This window comes from Acomys russatus, chromosome 20 (genome assembly GCF_903995435.1).
Source record: "Acomys russatus chromosome 20, mAcoRus1.1, whole genome shotgun sequence".
Classification (NCBI taxonomy): Eukaryota; Metazoa; Chordata; class Mammalia; order Rodentia; family Muridae; genus Acomys; species Acomys russatus.
Window position 1 is genome coordinate 40,984,253 of NC_067156.1, and position 20,739 is coordinate 41,004,991.

The 20,739-nt window shown below is 37.2% G+C and overlaps 1 protein-coding gene across 9 annotated transcripts in view; it reads left to right on the forward strand.

Moving 5' to 3' along the window:
• Nucleotides 1–20,530, forward strand: part of Csnk1g3 (casein kinase 1 gamma 3) — an 85,779-nt gene extending 65,249 nt beyond the window's left edge. For 5 of the 9 annotated variants that reach the window (XM_051163170.1, XM_051163172.1, XM_051163171.1 and 2 more), the window contains 3 exons: nt 13,372–13,478; nt 13,991–14,014; nt 20,212–20,530. In XM_051163170.1, the coding sequence (XP_051019127.1) occupies nt 13,372–13,478; nt 13,991–14,014; nt 20,212–20,266 (186 nt within the window). In that variant the 3' untranslated portion in view covers nt 20,267–20,530. The remainder of the gene's footprint in view (nt 1–13,371; nt 13,479–13,990; nt 14,015–20,211) is intronic. The other 4 variants (XM_051163173.1, XM_051163174.1, XM_051163177.1 and 1 more) reach the window with 1 other exon arrangement.
• The last annotated feature ends 209 nt before the right edge of the window (nt 20,531–20,739 follow it).

Consider the following 20,739-nt stretch of genomic DNA (forward strand, 5'->3'; position numbering starts at 1 on the left):
ATTTTTACTTGCTTCTGAGTTCTCTTGCTTGTGTTGTGCTACGTGTTTTGTTAATGTCAGGGAGATCTGCAGCAGCTGAGGCTCTAATAGAAATCTGTTCTACCACTTATAGCATCATTTCGAGTCTGTTTTCCTGTCCTATTATTTGTCTCCTATGTTTCCTAGGATGAATTAATTTGATGTCGTATCATCAGTTGAGTAGTTCATGCTCTATTTATTTTCCCCATAGAGTACTTGTACTTTTTTCCTTTCCCTAAGACTTTTCTGTCTGCTGAGACTCCATCCAGCTTCGTTCTGATGCTCACTGTGTGATCTGTTTACCCAGTAGAATTATAGGGATAAAGTAAATACATAGGTAAAATTGGAAATTGTGCACAGTCTGTTGCTTTATGAATGTGTTTTCAGTCTTCAGTTGACTTAATGCAGTGAACGTTTTAAAAAAATTTAATGAGTAATTTACTAATACCTCCGGGCTGAAGAGATGGCTCAGAAGTTAAGAACACTGTGTGCTCTTCTTGAGGTCTTGAGTTCAGTTCCCAGCAACCACGTGGTGGCTCAGAACCATATATAATGGGATCTGATGTCCTCTTTGGGCATGCAGGTGTATTTGAAGATAGAGTACTCATACATTAAATAAATAAATCTTAAATCAAAACAAAGCAAAAAATCTAATCTTTTGTGTAGCAATGCCTGAATTTTATCCCATTGTAAAATAAGGACTGACTTTGTTTAATTCATTTGAAAATTATCTTATACACATTCAGAATTACTTGACTGTTATGATTATGTATACTTAGACTAATGAAAGTATAAATTAAAGGTAATAATAATGAAAGGAAAGTACCTAAGAGCTAACTACCATGATTGTTATAATTGATCCTAAATGAAAGTAGAAAGAGAAGTAATGTAGTATGTTATTTTCATGGTCTTATAAAGGGAAGTGGTACAGTTTTTAAAAATTCATTTTTGTTTTGGCCTTTCTGGGGGATCAAATTGGATGTGCGTGCATGCACGTGCATGCGTATGTGTGTGTGTGTGTGTGTTTTCTAACGTGAAGGAGCACTCTCAGCCTTAACAGTACCTTCTATAGACTTTTCTAGTCAATGGTATACACTCTTGTACTGTCTCATCCCTCATCACTGCAGTTTTTTCTGTAGAACAGGGAAGCATGGTTAAACATTCGAGGCTACTTAAAAATTGACCATGATGGAATTTCTTGAACTTTTTGACTTAAGGACATATAAGATAGCTCTTATTTCAGGTATGCTGTGTGGGTAGTATATGTATATGTTCAAGTGTACACATGTGCACGTATGTGGAAGCTGGAGGCCTATAACAGGTATCTTCATTTGCTTCCCACTTTTTTCCTGAAAAGGGGGTCTCTCCCAAAACCTATAGTTTAGTGACTGGCTAGGCTGGCTGGTCAAGGAGCTCGGAGGGATCTGCTTGTCTATTTCAGTGATGCTGGAGGCACAGATGTTTACTGCCTGTACCTGTGCTTTTATGTGCCTCTTCCTGCTTGCATGGGGGCAACTTTACTGACTGAGCTGTGTTTTCTCCCCCCTGAGCAGCTTTTAATAGACACTGTGTAGCAGAGTTGAAACTTGACCTGCCTCTCCGGAATAATAATAATTTAACAGACCAGATGTACATGCTACCAAATTGATGATTTTATGGCTAAGAGTACAATAGATTTTGTTCAAATTTTGTATCCTATATTATTTATCAGTAAAAGAATGATATTAAAAGTATTTTTACTTCTTGGTTTTGCTTTACAAATTTTATAAAAAATGTTTTGCATAAAGACTGAGGATTTCGTAGCTACCTAAATAGAATCAGTTGCTTTTGTAAATCAACAATCAACTGTGTTTTATTCATTTCCTAAAAGTGAAGCATAAAGACATACCTAAGAGGAGACATTGTTAAGTTCAGTTTTTTCTTTTTCTATTCTTTAGTTAAATAATATAAATATGTAGCTCTACATCTGATACACTCTTTCTGCTAGAAAAATGAACCAATGATGAGTATATCTGAAGAAGTCTATTTTTGTCTGTGTATGTTTTGGAGAGCCTTTGATGAATTTAGTGTGCCTATCTCTGTTAGCCTGTAGCATCATTGTGATGAGTATGGAGAGCAAAGAGACCTACCCATTCATATTTTTGGGTATTCATTTTTCAGAAATATCTCTGTAAGTGGTTCTTAGGTGCTAGGCCTTATTCTGTCCTCTTGGAACGAATAGGAGCATGGAGAGATAGAAGGCTGTAATAGTAAAAGTAGTCCTGGGCTAAGAGAGTTAGGTAGGAAATATACCTAAAAATGGCCAGACTGATGATGCAAATTTTTATGTAAAAAGTGCTGTGAATACAAAAGAATTAATAACAATTATTAGCTAGATATGGCAATAGGGGAAAGAGGACTGTCCTAGCCAAAGAAGATGGCATGCGTAAAGCTGTTCAGGAGAGGGATACACTGAAGAATTGAATTCAGCCGATATGGATGTGTGAAAAATGAGACTAAGAAGTATGAAGTTTGTAATTTGTGAAGGACATAATAGTCCTTGTTAAATTTGAATTTTATTCAGAAGATGCTTGTTAAACATAAAGAGGATTGTGTAAAGCTGGTCATGGTGGTGTATGCTTATAACCCAGCACCCAGGAGGCAGAGACAGGTTCCCCTAGGAAAGCTGGCCCGCTAGATTAGCTGGCATGAGTAAGCTTTGCATTCATCAAGAGAACCCCTTTTCACAGCTGGGCGTGGTGGCGCACACCTTTAATCCCAGCACTCGGGAGGCAGAGGCAGGCGGATCCCTGTGAGTTCAAAGCCAGCCTGGTCTACAAAGTGAGTCCAGGATGGCCAAGGCTACACAGAGAAACCCTGTCTCGAAAAACCAAAAAAAAAAAAAAAAAAGATTTAAGAGAACCCCTTTTCAATGAAGAAATCAGTAATAAAACAAGATACCTGAGGTCAACTTCTGGCCTTCATACATATGTGAAAACACGCATACATGCTACCCACATACATGCACACCACACACACATATGCATTGCTTATGTCGATCTCATTTTCCTTGTTTGTTCATCTGTTAATGTGCCTGCCATACATTGGCTACTGTGAGTACTTGGCTGGTCAGCGTGGATGTTCAGGTGTGTAGTGTCCTGGCTTATATTCTTTGGGAATGTACTTACAAGTGGTACCGTTGGATGGTATGGAGATTCTGCTTTTGATTTTTGAAGAACATTCATCTTATTTCCACAGTAGTTGTGCTACTTTACTGGCCCACTAGAAGGGTATAAGGGTTCCTTCCTCCCATACCTATCCTTCCTAGCTATTACTGTTGGAGGTTTTGTTTTGTTTTGCTTTTTTCAAGACAGGGTCTCACTATGTAGACACAGGCTGGCATTTTCAAACTCCCAGACATCTGCCTGTTTTTTCCTCCCAGTGCTGGGATGAAAGGAGCATACATGTTGCCATGCCTGCCTTTTTTGTTTATTTGATGCTAGCTGGGGTAGCTCAAGATGAGATGGAGTATTGATGTGGCTTGCATTCACTATTCTCTGACAGCTAAGGACTTTGGATAGTTTTCTCATTTACTAGTCATTTTTATTTCTTATTTTCAGAAAGGCATTAAATTAATTTACCAGTTTATTGTTAGGATGCTTTGAACTTTTGGTATATATATAGTTTTTAAATATAGATTCTAGAAATTTACCTTCATTCAGATGCATAATTGACAAACATTTTCTCCAGTAGGCTGTCTTTTCACTCTGCCAATTTCCTTTTCTATGCAGAAGCTTTCTAATTTCATCTAGTCACAGTTGTCAGTTCTTGGAGGCTTTTCCAGAAATATTCTTGCTGATGTAGATACCTTGTACTGTGTTTATTTCCTTTTCTTGTTCAGATTCAGGTCTTCAGATTTGACATTAGGGCTTTGAATCTGTTTTATTTTATTATTTTTTTTTATTAATTTATTCTTGTTACATCTCAATGTTTATCCCATCCCTTGTATCCTCCCATTCCCCCCCCCCCCCATTTTCCCATTATTCCCCTCCCCTATGACTGTTCCTGAGGGGGATTACGTTCCCCTATATATTCTCATAGGGTATCAAGTCTCTTCTTGGCTACTTGCTGTCCTTCCTCTGAGTGCCACCAGGTCTCCCCCTCCAGGGGACATGGTCAAATGTGAGGCACCAGAGTACGTGAGAAAGTCTGAATCTGTTTTAAATGATTGTATTGCAGAAGGGTTGGTAGACATCTAATCTTGTTCTTCAACATGCAGATATCCAGTTACCAAGCACAATTTGTTTAACCGGTTGTCTTTACTCCAAGTGTATGTTGGAGTTACCTATGTGCGTTTATTTCATTGGTTTGTGTGTCCGTTTTGTGCCAATGCACTGACCCCCTACTGCTGCTCTTAATGCTTGTGATTACTGTGGCCATTTGAGGTCTTTGTACTTCCATATGAGTTTTACGGACGTTTTCTAGTTCTGTAGAGAATGCCATCTAAATTTTAGTAGTGTTACATTGAACTTGTAACCTATTTGGTCAGATAGCTATTTTCATAATGCTGTTTCTGTGAATTCATGATTATGGGAATTCTTTTTATTGTCTATTTATTCTTAAGTTTCTCTTTTTGAAGTTTTAAATGTTTTCTTGTATTCTTTCACTTCTTCGCTTAGTTTTATTACTGGGGATTTGTGTTTGGAGTTCTTGTGAATGAGGTGTTTCCTCTGGTATCCTTCTCAGCAAATTTTTATTGGTATAACAACTACTGATTTTTGAGTATGAATTATATACCCAGATACTTAGTTGAATTTGTGTCATAGATGTAAGAGATTTCCACTAGAAATTTTAAGGTCTTTTGAAATACAGAACTCTGTTGTCAGAAAATGGGAATAATTTCTTCCTTTCCTGTTTTATGTCTTTTATTTCTTTCTATTGCTGTACTGATCTAGCCAAAACCGTAAGCACTGTAGTGACTAGAATTAAAAGACATCTTTATATCATTCATGATGTTAGAGGCAATGTGTTTTTCCAACTTGGTATATTGTTTGTTATTTATAGTTTTTGTGATGTAGAGGCATGCTTTTTCTAGTCCTTGGCCTTTCGGAGCTTTTATTATGAAGAGATGCAGAACTTTGTTAAAGTCCTTTTTTTACATCTTGTGAGATATTCATGTGATTTTTGCCCCAAGTATAGCATTACATTTATTTATTATATATATTATATAATAAATTATGAATAATGTATTTATTATTTATATGTATATAGTAAATCTCTTGTGCATTCTCTATAATGATGTAAGTTTAATCATGGAGTATGATTCTTCTTAATGTTTTTCAATACAGCTAGAGAATTTTTGCATCTATGTTCATCATCTTTGTTTCCTTACCTAGCTTTGGTATTGCTAACATTTTCTTCAAATATTGAATTTGGTGTGGTATTCATTTTTTTCTGTTTAAAAATAAGTATTTGAAAAACATCAGTGTTCAGTTCTTTTTGATTTGGTTTTTGTTTTCTCCTTGATTAATTTTATTAATTTATTCAGATTACAACTCAATTGTTATCCCATCACTTGTATCCTCCCGTTCCTCCCGCCCTCCTGCTTTCACTTTATTCCTTTCCCCTAGGTCTGTGACCGAGGGGGACCTCTTCCCCCACTATATGGTCATAGGCTATCAAGTTTCATCTTGATAGCCTGCTTATTCTTTCTTTGAGTGACCTCAGGCCTACCCATCCAGAGGAGGTGGTCAAATATGGGGCACCAGAGTTTATGTCAGAGTCAGTCCCCGCTCTCCACATAACTGTGGAGAATGTCCTGTCCATTGGGTAGATCAGAGTAGGGGTTCTATGTTTACTACTTGTATTGTCCTTGGTTAGTACAATAGTTTGAGCAGACCCCCCAGGCCCTCATCCACCCATAATAATGTTCTTCTTGTAGGTTTCTAGGACCCTCTGGGTCCTTCTATTTCCCCCTCTCTTATATTTGTCTTACCTAGAGTGTATATACTCACTTATAAGTGGGCACCAGCCTAAAAGGCATGTCCCATGGAAGTCTTCACTTACCACGAGATGGGGATAGATGTGAGGACATCCCAGTGTTCAATTCTTAAAATTCTGGGAGAATTCTGCAGTCCGGTCGTAGGCTTTTCTTTTGTAGGAGACTGTTACTGCTTCCATCTTGTTGTTTATATATGTTGCTTAAATCTTCCAGATTAAATTTTTATAGGTGATACTATATACATACAATTTATTCATTTCCTTTAGATCTATCATTTTAAAATACATGCTTTAAGAACATTCCCTAAGGATCCTCTAGATTTCATGTATCTATTGTAATACCCACCTTTTTACCTCTAATTCTATAGTTTTGGTCTTCTGCTTCATTATTTTGGTTAATTTGGCTAAAGGTTTGTCAATCTTGTTTATGTTTTCAAAGAACCAGCCCCTTTGTTTCATTGATACTTTGTATCACCCTAGTCTTATTTTATTAATGTGTCCTCTCAGCTACTTCTTCTACAGGTTGGAATCTTAGTTTTCTTGAACATGTCTCAGAGTTCTATCATGTTATTGTCATGCTTGTTTATTATTTTTCTGTTCGTGCTTGAATATAGTATTTTTTTTCCACTTTAAATCCCTGATATCCTTTCTTCTGCTTTACCTGGTCTGTTGGTGATGTTTTCCACCCTTTTGCGGAGTTTTTCATTTCCAAAGTCCACCCCTACCACCCCCCTCTTCAGGCTCTGTGTTCTTGCTGTCTTTATGTTCTACCTTGCTAAATTTTGTATCTGTTCCCTGAGTTAATTTTCTTATTGTAGACTTGTCCTTCTGGGAACCAGTGGTTGTTTTTAGACGAGACGTGGATTGTTTGACATTTCAGCTGTTTCACTGGCTTATGGTGTCTTGGATACACTGTGCTGCCTTGCCTCTTCCTGTTTCTGTCTTGTGAGTTTTGTGTCTGCTGCTTATCTCTCTTTTGTAGTTCAGGTTGTTCTTAATGAGCAGCCTTCTCTGAGCTCAGCTCTAGCATTGCTCAGGGAGAACAGAACATGCTGATATAACAGGAAATTTAAAAACATACATGATAGAGACATGCACTTAATGTCAGCTCAGTCCAGTAGTGTGCGGAAAATAGCAAGAATAATATGATGTTCTGTAAAAGTAAAGGAAGAGAACAGGGGAAGAAGAAAACAAAGGAGAAGTAGGGTTAAATAAGAAAAGTGGAGAAGAATATTATGAAGAAAGAAAAGAAGAGCTAAACAATCTGATTTCAAATAATGAGAAAATGTATAAAAACTAGACACCTGTTATAAAAATAAAAACTAGCACCTTCTCTTAAACACAGAAAGTAAAATTCAGATATTGCTAAAAGCATAATAGGAGAACAATGGAGATGCAGAGAGAGAAGAAGGTGGAATGTTGGAGCACTTTATGAGTCCTAAACGTGGAGTCTTACATTTAGTGGTGTAGACATTTGTAACTTATCCATGCTCTTGTAAATAACTTGTAACCCATGTTCCCATCGTCCTCTAGTTACTAATCCCATGCGGAAAGACAGGAATGTAGAAGGAAGACTAGCTGGGAAGATTGAGCAGAAGTGGGAGTGGACGAGAGAATAATGGGGGTGAATATGGTTAAATTATATACCTGGTGAAAGTGGCACAATGAAACCTATCATGTCTGATTAATATGTGCTCATAAAACCTTTTAAAATATCGATTAAGATATACAGAATACTGCACAGTCTGTAAGAATAGAAGTTTCATCAGAGAATACAACATTAAACCTAGACTTAATTTGGTTGTTGTGAGAGTGGAAGTGACAGACATTGAGGTTATTGTTAAGTAAGTACCTTCTTGTAGACGCGGCCAATCAATAAAATGTTATCACACGTAAAAATAATAGAATTGATATCTTCAGGTAGAGGAAGGCTGGTAGGTGTGGGCGTCTATTGAAGCTGTTGAGTCCTGTTTGTTTGTTTGTTTGTTTTTTTAACTCTCCAGACTGGTGCTGAGTCTAGACTGGTCAAGTGTAAGCTATCCCAATAAAACTGTCTTTCTTTTTAGTAGCTTCTATTCTTTATATAGCAGAAGACTGTTAGTCATCCTTAGCTTCACAGTTTTTGTACCACAAAGATTCTTTCCTGGTCACATCTGTTTTGTACACTCTGGGATGTCTAAATGTTCTAGCCAGAGATGTCCCTTTAGTTTATTGGGGAGTTGAAGAAGAAGCAAGCACAGCAGTCAGACCTATACAGCCGGACCAGTCTTCTACTAGTTGTTTGCTTTTGAGACCTGGTCTCTCTATGTAGCCCTAGCTGTCATGGAGCTGATATTAGCTAGACAGTCCTTGAACCTACAAAGAGTTATCCTGCCACTGCCCCTGTATGCTGGCATTAAAGGCATGCATCACCATAACTGGCCGTTTCTACACCTTCAAAAACCTGGCCAGCATTAAATTCTACTGGAGGCTGCAGATACCAAGTAGTCACTGATTTTTAAGAGTTCTCAGTCCTTGTGGCAGTGAACCTTGTGGCAGATACGTGATTTCAGAGGCTGGCCTATTAGCTGATGAGTGGCTTGGGCTTCTTGGAATCCACAGTAATGCTTAAGTGATAAGCCACACGCTCTTAGAGATTGAGGGTTGGGCTACTGGCCACCTTACCCTTTACTGCTCAGGCTGAGGCTGCTGATTCTGTCTCTCTCTCTGTGACTGCCTGCTGTAATTATCTCTCACTTAAAGCTGTGTTGGGTTGGTTCCAGGCTCCTGGGCCTGTGATTGCTCCTTGTTATCAGGCTCCCAGGGTAATTTAGTCTTAAACACTAGGTTCCCTCTCAAGCTGATACCTGGCGACAGCACTTTGAGGCATGGGATGGGGATTGGCAAAAAGGACCTCTACTGATGACTTGTTACACCAGAGAAATCACTAGCTAACTACAACTCTGAGCTACTTTTGAGGTTTGTGTAAACTGTGTGTTGGTTCTTTGGGCAAGATTGCTGGTTTCTTTTAACCAAGGTGTGCTTGCTTAACTTTGGATGGCACTGCTATACCCCTCCTCCCTGGGAAAGCTGCTCAGGGGCTTTGACCCTCCTCCCCTGGACTCTGTAGGATCGTCTTTTTGCTGCATCTGTGCCATTGGCCCCATCACTTTGTGATTTCAGTGTTCTTCCACTCTATCTCTTTGGAATGGAGTCTAAATTTTGTTTTCTTGACCCTTCTTCAGGGAGTCACAAAGAAGCAGTTAAAATCTGTCATTTTACCCTGGAAGCTTAAAGATTACTTTGATAAAGACTTGATTAATGAGGGAGAAGTATTAGTCAGAGACAAATTATTAAAAGTTTAAAGCTGGCTGTGTTAGCTCTTGTCTAAAGTTGTAACACTTAGGAGGCAGAAGGAGGATTGCCCCAACTTCAAGGCTTATAGTCTGAGCTACAGTGTCTTAAAAAAAAAAAAAGTCTGTAGCTCAGTTACATGAATGAGTAATGGAGATGAATGAGTAATAGAGATAAGAAAAATGAAACAATTTATAATATAAGTAAAAAGTAGAGTTTGGTTGGATCTGGAGGCTAGGAAAGGAAGAGTGCAGTTGCCATCCCAGTTTGATGTGTTTCTACCTTGCTGACCATAGCTCTAAGACTAGGTTTAAAAATGTCCCAGTCTTAATAGATAGTGGTGACCTCCAGTTCCACTGCAGCTGTGCTTCCATTGTAGTACAACTTCCCTGAGCTCACCACCATTAAAAACGGGTTCTATAATGATAGTTGGCCACTGTAAGCAAAAGGAAAAAAATTAAAGATACTAGTGTGCTGAATGACTTCCTAATTGTTCCAAACTCCTTTATGGTTGGGAAGTTTTTATTTGAGCCTTAGGAGTGATGTTATTTTGAAAACCTGGGTCAAGACAGGTATGGAATCACAAATCATGCAAAAGGCAAGTGAAGCCTAGTACTGTTAAGGAAAATGAAAAGAATAATAGAAATTGTTGTAATAAGTAGTATGATGTCTTTGCATACATAGTGTCAGATTCAAATGTAGATAATACTGACAGGAAAAAAAAGTAAACAGAAGTATCTTGCAGTGTTAGCAAATGACCATGGTTAAATGGCAGAACAGTAATGTTTACTTCACAGACAGGTCTCAGTGATACTGTCTGTGTGTGTGACCTTTCTAAAACTAGTCTCAGTCTTCTGTATCAGGTCTTTAACAATGCAGAGTTAATAACGAACATAATTGAATGACTATTATAATTCCATCTTCATAGTTTTCTGGGGTGCTGACATCTGCAAAAAGAGCATTTGTAGAAGGCTGTACTGATTGTTTCTATTAAGTAAATAATGCCACCCTCATTAGTTTAGGAAGTTTCCTGGTGAGTTGCATTGGTATGAATCAGTATGATTCATTTATTGTGATCTTCTGTATTAACAATACAATTTCAGTAACCTCTCCAAAGATTTTAATACTCAGAGAAAATGTGATACAAGTAATGTCTCTATTAGTGAAAATTAAATTGAAAATCTACTTTATGTTGGTTAAAAGACAACAAAAGCTGGTTGTGGTGTGTCATATCTGTGGTCCACAAGAATACTGTTTTAGTGTGGGCTTATATGACAACTATCAAGCATGTTTTACTTAGAGTTTTTAGAGTATGCAGTCAATTATGTATTTACTAGCTTAGGTTCAATAAACTCTGACAAAATACTCTTTCACCTGTATCTGTGTGCTTCTTAACGAATGTCTTTGAGAAAGCTGGTATATATGTGTTTTGGTATTTCTGATATATTTATTCTTATATATATTTATTGGATAGTTGGCTATCTAATATTATGAGCCTGTGATGGACTTTCAGTAGTCATGCATTTGATAAATAAAATAGAGATCTGAAAGGTAGCAGTATAAGTAGTTTTATGAATTTTTTTTATTTGGAAAATATTAATTTGTTTTTAAAAATCATTGTCTGTGAGCTGGGCTAGTGATGCTGACACTTGGGAAGCAGAGAGAGCCTGGACTGTATGGCAGACTCCTGTCCCGACCTCCTTCTCCACCATTCCTTGATGATATAGGTGCTGCTACTTTGAGGCCTGTTGTGTCTTGTCTGACTATAGGATGGCTTCTTTTGGAAGGTGCTGTGGCCTTTCTCCTCCTGTCTTCTGAAACTTGGTAGTGAAATTATAGTCAACTTAATTTCTTAAAATATTAACTAAGATAAGGATTTTTTTTTCTTGCAAGTTAGAATGTCAGAGCAAATGTTTTTAAGCATTTTAACAGTAAACTGTAAGACATTGGATTATGTTCTGAAATGCGAAACTTGAGATTATCTGTCATTTTTATAAATTTTCTTGAAAAGATGTTAGCCTAAAGAGCACAGATATTTCAGTCTTCTAGTTTGGTTATAGTTCTAGAAATGCCAGCTGAATAGACCCAAGCTTTAGAATTTGACTTGTGAAATTTAAAAAAAAAATGTATTTGCTTAGTTGATTGATTCCAGCTTCTCTATAGCATTGTGCCTCATTTTTCCTTTGTAAAGCACCTCTGCAAAAGGCTGGCTACAGTGGTGATAGCTACCACACCTTCATCTCTGACTATATTGATTCTGTTTCAGCCTGATAGTTAAAGAGACAGTGCCATTTTCCATTTCATAGTTGAGGACGCTGAGATTTAGCAAGATGAGGGTGTGGTCCTCATGCTCATGCTGTTCACAGTGCTGTAGCTGGTTTTGGGGTTGGATCCATCTTAGTATAGAGTGACCAGCTGATGCCACAGGTAGAGAAATTGTGTAAGAACATGGGGAGTGAGGTAAGCTTACAGAATACAGCTTTTCAGTGTCACCAGCTGTTTTCAAAGGAATTCTCAGTTTGAAAGCAGACACAGAAAAGATGGAGTTATGATAAGGAGAAAATGAATATAAGAACCTTAGGAACAAGGAAGGTGTGGGATATGTGTATCTTTTCTAGTTTAGAATTAAGAGGAAATAAAGGAATAGGGCAATTAAATGAGTTTGTAGGACCATCAATAGTTTAGGAATTTTTGTTATTTTTATCTGTAAAGTTTTAGAATTTCATTGATTCATAGCTATATTTATTTATTCTGGCAAGTAGGTAGAGTGCCTGTTCCGTGTCAGGTATATCAGAGAGCAAGATGAGATTCCAACTCTTATGAAGCAGTTTTAGTGGAGGCAGAGTATTAAGAACACAACAGATAAATCAGGAAATAAAAACTAAAAATACACCAGGAAGCCAGATGTAGTTGTGTGCCTCTAATTCTAGCACTTGGAAGCAGAGGTAAGCAGATCTCTGTAATTTCAATTCCAGGATAGCCAGCACTACACAGGGCTACAGTGTCTCAAAAATAAAAACAAATAAAAGGCAACACAAACAACTTATGTAGAAAATAAAAAAATAAAATACAACATAAACATTGTTTCTGCATGGAAACTTTAGATGAGTGATAGGAAAAGTGTGTCTAGAGGAGCTCTCTGGGAATCTGAGAAGGAAGAAGACAACTACAGATGAAGTAGCGTCCTAGCCGAGTGCCAGTGGATGGTGTAGAGGCCTGCTGTGTTAGGAGCTGCTGAGCTGAGGGGGTAGGAATAAGAGATTAGTGAGCTAGGCAGACATTAGGTTATATGGGGCTTTAGCATATGGGGAAGGAATATTGCTTTTTGTTCTAAGTTAAAGGAGAAGCCAAGAATTGGACTTTTTCAGAAGGGAATTATCACAGCCAGGTTTATATCTTGAAAGGAGTTCTCTGGATGCTGGGTGGATAATGTAATTTACTTGTAATGCAAGTCAAAGCAGAAGACTAACAGGTTTTTGCTCTTAGGAGAGGTCATGTTGTTTTGCTGCTGGAGTGCTAGTACTAATAGAGGTAGTGAGAACTGATGAGGTGGGGACATATTTGGGGAGTTTCTCAAAGGACTTACTTACAGATCAGATGTGGGGTCTAAGATGTGGGGACATATTTAGGGAGTTTCTCAAAAGACTGACTTACAGATTAGATGTGGTCTAAGCAACTAGGTGAGTAAATGGTACTGTTGCTCCTTAGAATGGGCAGTGTGAGGTGGAAGTCTCAGTGATTACAAATTGGAGGAGGGAAGAAAGTCATGTGTAATGTGCCAAAGAAGGTGGGCGCACAGGAGGAACGGATGGAACTGATGGAAACCTCAGGGTAGGAATTAGTTTCTAGAAAGAAGCAGAAAATAGAAGCTACAAGATGGGAAGGAAATCAAAAACACATGTTGGATGGCTTTGATCTACTAATTGTTTTATGTTCTTCACATTAACTTTCTAATTCAAATACCTTAATCTTTACTAAGTATATATGATCCTGTATGTGTGTTTGATAGATGTATATTCTTTCTTTCTCTTTATAAAACAGGTTGTAAGTTCTACAAATGGAGAGCTAAACACGGATGACCCCACGGCAGGACGTTCAAATGCACCCATCACAGCCCCTACAGAAGTAGAAGTGATGGATGAAACCAAGTACGTTTTTGTTCTGGTTATTTTGATAATTTTTTTGGTTCATACTTTGCAGGTTTGGACCTTATAGTCACATTCAGTTATTTCACACACCTGCCTCACTGTAGAGAATAGAGCACACAAAAGAAATGATGTAATTGATTGTCTTAATCACTATTTAAAATAGTACTACTTTAGTAAATACCTTCTTAATACGAACATTGTTATTTAGGAACTATGCTCAAATTTTCATTTAAAATTAATAGGAGAGTGTCAGATTTTGATATTTAGGAACATTGCATGGATATTATTGCTGTATTATTACTTTTTAAAATAAGTATAAGCACTTGGCATTGTAGGATGCTGTGTGTTTAATGTTACTTTAGATTAATTTTTAAGAAGTAAATTACAGTAATGGTGCTTGGAAAAATTAAGCATGAAAAGCAATGTGATCATTTAATTATGGGCTATTTTTGATGACTTCTCTCTTTCTTCCTCTCTCCCTTTTTCTTTTCTTTTTGTTTTTCTGTGTGTAGCTGCCAGAAAGTATTGAATATGTGGTGAGTTCTCAAGTGTAGGCAGGCAGAAATGGCTCCATTGACTATAATTGCAAATTGCAAAGATTTAGCATCATTTAATATAAACAAAGAAACAAAAATCTTTCTAACTTAGAAATTACAATTGGTAAAACAAAATTAATTGATGATAATAACATTAGCTTTGAAAAGCAAGAAATAATTGTTGAGGAGCTGTTTTGCCTGCTGCAGCTTTTTTTGCTTTAAGTGACATAGTTTGGGGCAATTCCTAACTGCGTAGATGGTATGCCGGCCTGCTTGTGCTTATGCGTTTGTTTTGTAACATGGACGTTTTTGTTACTTTTTAAACAGAACGCTAAGTTTTTGAGTTAAACTTTATATTTTCCTGTTTTTAACTTTTGAATACATAATCTTCCCCCTATAGTGTCACTAAAATTTTATATCATTTACTAACCAGTACTTTAAAAATTCTAATAGTTCTTAATAATATTCTCCCTTGGAGAAGTGATACTAAATTTTAATTACTTTTTGGTGTTTGCCTTCCACTGTAATTCTGTGTTTAGATGCTTCTCTAGATTTCAAGACAAATTTTGAGTCAGCTCTGCAGTGAATAAAGTCATAGATGAGTTAGTTTTAAAATCCATCAGTCATCTTTCTTATACCTTTTTTTTTCTAAACCCTCATTTACTAGTTTAAAACTGAGAAAATGCGGTGGGTATTTCTTCTCAGCAAGAAGTGATCCATTTCAATCATTTTTCATTTTAGAATTTATTGACAATCTGACCAAATTTAGTATATTTCAAGACATAATTAGTCTGCTATTTACTTGCTTGTTATTAAATAAAAAATTAACCATAATGGCTTTTGTTTGTGAATTTTAGGTACAGTGCCAAGGGCTGTTATTACATAGGGTGGCAGTGTAGCAAGTCTGTGTGTACACGTGGCAAGTCGGAGTGCATACACTACTGCGGTTGAGTGTTGCTTGTCTCGTTCTGCTTCTGCTGTGTGGTACTTCTTAAAGGCTTGTTGCCCTTTTTGTAAAATGCTACTAATAGTATCCACCGCATAGGGAGTTGAGAAAAACAGTGGACATGGTAAGACTCAGTTATGTTGTCTATCATGTACAGGCCTCTGTAGTTATTGCCCACACCTATTTATTTCTTCATCATTAGCTGCCGGTGACCTTGCTCATTTGTGGTCTTCACAGGAGTATGCTCGTTCCATCACTGTTCCACAGTCATTGTTAGACCTGGCTATCCGTGTTCACATCATTTAGAGAATAGCCTTCGATCTAGTCTATCCATTCCTTATATTTTCATTCAGTGCTTACACTGTTGAGATTTCAGAAATACCTGGTATCACAAACTAGCAGGAAAGATTGCAGTTGCATTAGTAGATATTAGTACATGGTCAAGCTTTCAGTTTGTAAAGAAGAGGATTACTTTCTGACTGAATAATCAGAGAATGCTTCATAGAGGTGCCTTTCAAGAATAACATAAGTTCCACTTAGTAGTGATGCCTTTGGTATGTGTGCAGATAGGCTGGCTTTCCTCTCCAGAGGCATTGGAGGTCAATGGTGAAGACAGTGATGGGATTGCTGTTCCTGAAGGGATTTTCCCTCACTGTTTGGACGATTATGTCCAGATTTCTGTCTTGTTCTTTTTTAATTTATTTATTTGTATTTTATGTACATTAGTGTTTTGCCTGCATGATTGTTTGTGGAAGGGTATCAGATCCCCTGAACAGGAGCCACAGATAGTTATGAGCTGCCATGTGGGTGCTGTTAACTGAACTCAGGCCCTCTGGAAGAGCATCCAGTACTCTTAACTGCTAAGCCATCTCTCAAGCCCTATGTTCAGATTTCTTGACATGACATCAAGGCTTACTTAGTCTTGTCACTTCCTGTTTTTTCCCAGCTCCCATTTAATTCTGATGCTATATATTTTACCACTGCTTGTTAATCTGCCTGTTGTTTTCTTTATACATCTCTTACCTCATGATGCTTTTCTCAGTGTATTGAAAATAAAGCCTTTTTTAATCTATAGATTCCCAGTGGTTAATATAGGAATCCACAATAGGTTATCACTAAATAATTCACTAAAGCAATTTACCATACCATGAAATAAATGCATTATTATATCATACAAAGAAGTGAGTACGAAAATATATGCCAAGTGAAAGAAACAGTATTGTTACTTATTATACAGCTCCACTTATAAGCTTTGAACAGGGCAGTAGTAAGGGTGCAGGAAACATGCTAGTGCTTGTCTGTGGTGTAGAAGGAAATGGGGGAGACTGGAGAGAGACAGCAGGGCTCCTTTAAGAAATGACAAGACTTTGAAGTTAGGGAGTGGTGATGTTTTACACTTCTATATACAATATACTATTAATCTCTGCATTGTACACCTTATGAGGACAGATTTATGGCATGTAAATTATACCTAGGTAGATTACTGTTAAAAGGTAGCAGCAACCTTTTGTGTTCAGTAAAACTTTATTCTAGTTGAGTTACAAGAATCTTCAGAATTTCTCTTCATTTAAGCTCTTCATTTGAACTCTCTTTAAACTTTTTTTTTGCCTTTCTTTTAATCAGATTAGTTCTTAGCATTTCTGTAATGTATTGTTCATATCTTCTGAGACCTAGGAATATGACATGACTTCTTTTTCTAGATTGCACCCTTTTCCCTTCTAATATTTGCTGGACAGATTATTGTATGCCTGGTGGCTGAGTGATTATGAAGATGTTTCAAAGCTTGCATGCCATTAGAACAGACTTGAGGTACACCTTTAGTGCTTTCAGCCCTACATATGCAAGACTTTGTGTGTGCTTGTCCGTGTCCATGTGTGTTTGTGTGGGGTGTTGAATCTAGTGCTTTGTACATAGAAGGCAACTGCCTTATTACTGAGCTATACGCAGCCACTGTAACCAGTATAGAAGAGAAAAAAGGGTCATAATGGATTTAAGACCGTGTGCTGTGCTCTAGTGGGAGGTCGTGCTTGCCCTCCTTCCCTGACTTGAGCTCTTGAGCGTCTTGATTTAGCTTACATGGTGAGATTAGAGATGTGGTCGTCATAAGAGAAAACTTTTGTTGAAAAATTTTAAGCGATGGTATAGGCAAGGTGAAAATTTCTGAACTAAGCTAGCTTGAAAAAGACGAGAGAAGGTTGTGTCATTTCAGATAGACAAATTAATTGCAAGTGGATAGAAAGGAAAACATAGGAGATGGGATTATAGGTATCTCCTTGAAAGATTTATATATACATAGTCTTGCTCTGATCTGAACTCTTGCCCAGCTGACAATTTGCCCCTTACGAAAATCAGGAAATCCAAAGATAAGGAATTTCACATATGTATTAATTTTAATATAGAATACTTATTCACCAAAAAATAACTATTAGTTGCCTTCAATGGTATTTTTCTACATGCTCATTAAGCCAGGCCTAGAGAGACTGCTCTCTCGAGTTGTGAGTGGGTGGCATAGGCTGGATGCAGGAATGGTCTCTACCAAACTTGCTGCTGACCAGTCACTGTAGAGGGCTAGGCAAGACCCTCGGATCCAGGCTGCATTTTGATTGGGAGAAGTAAGTGTTTACTATAGGTCCAGGAAACCAAGCATATTGTAGGTGAAGAGGCCAGTGAGGGAGGTGAGTGGAGGTGTGATGGCAGCAGCCAAGTGGAGGCTCACTGCCGTGTGGAGATGAATTGTGATGGCCTGCTTGTCCACATGGTGCTGTGTTCACATCTCCTCACTTGTTTCTCTTCCCATTTGTTAAATGTCCGTTCTTTCCACTGTAAGTATTACTGGCCACAGCAACTGTGCGAAGTGTCTTAACCTTTAAAGAATGTGTTCCCAGTCAGTTTTTTTCAAGAAAAGCATCATAGTAGTCTGAAGTAGTCACTTTGTAGTCTATGATAGTTTGTGCCTCCTGGTTAATTCTGTAGATTTAGAACATTAATGACAGTTTTAATGTTCTAATGAACTTGGAAATACATAACTTCATTCTAGTGTGAAGGGAAGTAGTAAGTCAAAATCATTTTAAAGTACATGCAGACAAAAGACAGTGATATGAGAACAGTACTGTTTCAGATTGGGTTCTTGGAGACAGGAGATAAATGCGATGACAATTTCTTAATCATCAAGACTACGAATCAGCTGATTTTGAAGTGACTTTTATCTTAAAACCCAGCAGGGGTAAAGTGTCAGTTTACTTCTTTAATACCCTTGCTTTGTGGGCTGCCCTACTCATGCAGCACACAGCAATGCTGCCCTCTGGTGATAGTTGCTTTAATAGCATGCCATCCTTTTTAGTGGGGTTTATTTTAAAAGTCATGTGGTAACTCTTTAACATTGTTTTTGAACTTAAAGGACCCATGCCATTAGAATTCATCTTAAATTTGTATTTAAATTCAAATGAATGTTTGACATAGTATCCTATTCAGTGATACTTACATTAGAAAGAAAGGTTATTTAACAAATGGGAAGAACTTTGCTTTCATAACTAAAAGCAAAACCAAAGAAATAAGTGAGGGCAATGTGGACATAGCACAGTGCAGACAAGTTGGCAGTTAAGAGCCTATTTATCAAAGCTAATGTTGCATTACATTTTCCATTGTAAAGGCTCATATAACTTAACTTATTAGTAGAAAAATTTAGAAGCAATATACTTTGGAGCTTGCTTGAAATGACAAATGAAAATAGATAGGAACATTTAATACCGTGAGCTGGATCTTTATATTAAACAACCTGAATTTTCACTGAAATATCACTAGGTTTATAAATTTAAGTTTAAATATTTGGTCTATTTCTTTTAAATAATTTTTGTTTTTGTTTTTGTTTTCTTTTGTTTATTTCATTTTGCCTTTTACCCTATGGATATTTTCTAGTAATTGAAAGGTTGACTTGGATAATATTTTACCCTCTCCATTTGAGACAGGGTCTCTTGTATTCCAGGCTGAACCCAAACTCTGTGTATTGGAGGATGCCCTTGAACTCCTGACCCTTCTGTCCCTACCTCCTGCTCAGTTTAAGTGGCACTGAAGACTGAATCCAGAGCTCTGCCCACTGAGCAGTATCCTTTTTACACTTAAATTTTTAAAAATTTATGTATCTGAGATTTGAGAAAGCATTAGGTTTATATAGTTGAAAGTAAACATGGCTGATTTTTCAAACTTCTACAACAATCTGTGATACTTAACTTATTTTATGGCAGTGGCTCTGATTTAGGCCCATGAGTATTTCATCACACACAGACACAGACACACATGCACTCACGTGCGTTTACACACACAAACACCACATACACACACACACACACACACACACACACACACACACACACACACACAGAGGCACGCGATCATTTCAGTTTTTTCCAGTTACCTCAGTGAGATAAAGTTCATATCTAGATACTTTTTACCTAGGGAAAAAGACAAGGACTGAATATATAGTTTTTGAATTATTTTTAAATACTATATATTTAAAATAAATTTTCGACATATAGTTTTTAAATTATACAATGGATTTGCTTGGCTATAAAAACTTACAATAAGCTTTGACTTGTAAGTGCTAAAAAAAAAAAAAAAAAAAAAGGTAAGGCAGGAGGATCAAGAGTTCAAAGTTATCTTTAGCTACATTGTGAGTTTGAGGCCAGTCTGTCTCTAAAATCTTAAAGTAAGTGCCAGTCTTAGTGTTGTACTTACTCTGTTTTCTCTTTCTGTTTCATAAATATGGTAGGAAATACTTGCTGGTCAATATTTTCTTATTTTAGAATCTAAACTGACTTGTATTCAACTTAAATCCCTAGTAATAGATTCATTATTGCAGTGGCCTCAGGAATCAAACTATTAGAAAGAAAGGGAGAAACCATATAAATAACTTTATAAAAACACAACACACAGAAACTGTTAAATACCCCGAGTAAAGGGTGGCAGATCAGTGGAGAGTCATAGTGCTGTAGTTTTTTAGCTCTTGGAACAAAGCCTTTTGGACTTACTGACTCCTTTTTAAGTTGCACAGAATGCCCCGCTGTACCCAGAAGGCGTGCTAGTAGGACATAGCCATAACTGCCATGGGGACGCTAACACCAACGCTTTGCTGATGCGTTCACTGTCTGCTCTGCGCGAGCCTGTTGCTTTTGATCACCATCTCAATTCCTATGATAAGGTCAATCTCTGATAGCTTTAGTGTTTTATAATAAAGGCGTGTTTTCTTTATCTACAGGTGCTGCTGTTTTTTCAAACGAAGGAAAAGGAAAACCATACAACGTCACAAATGACTGGACACAAAATGTCTTGGGGAGTTACTTACATGTTCATATGCTGTCTCGTGATTAAAATCATCTCTCTAGTGACCACATACATTTTCAAGGACTCACTCTTGAAACAAAATGTCACTTTTCCATATTTCATTTTGTGGTTGTCTTATATTCATTTTCTCCCCTAATTTAACTTTATGGAAGCTTTAAAATTTCATCAAAACTTGAGTGCTTTGCCCACCGTTGAATGGAGTGGACCAGTGAAGTGGTATTGATGAACACAGTCCCACATCTTCCAGAAGCTTCTCTGCTCTAGAAACCAATACAGGTGTCCACATGTCAATTAGTTGCACCTAATTTGACTTTTTATGTTTTCTATAAAAGCATAATCAAACAAGAAATTTCTTCCCAATGAATAGTGCAGCAGAGAAAACAATTGCCCAAATATTAAAAACAACTTTCTTGAACAGTTCCTATTTTGTGACATCTGCATT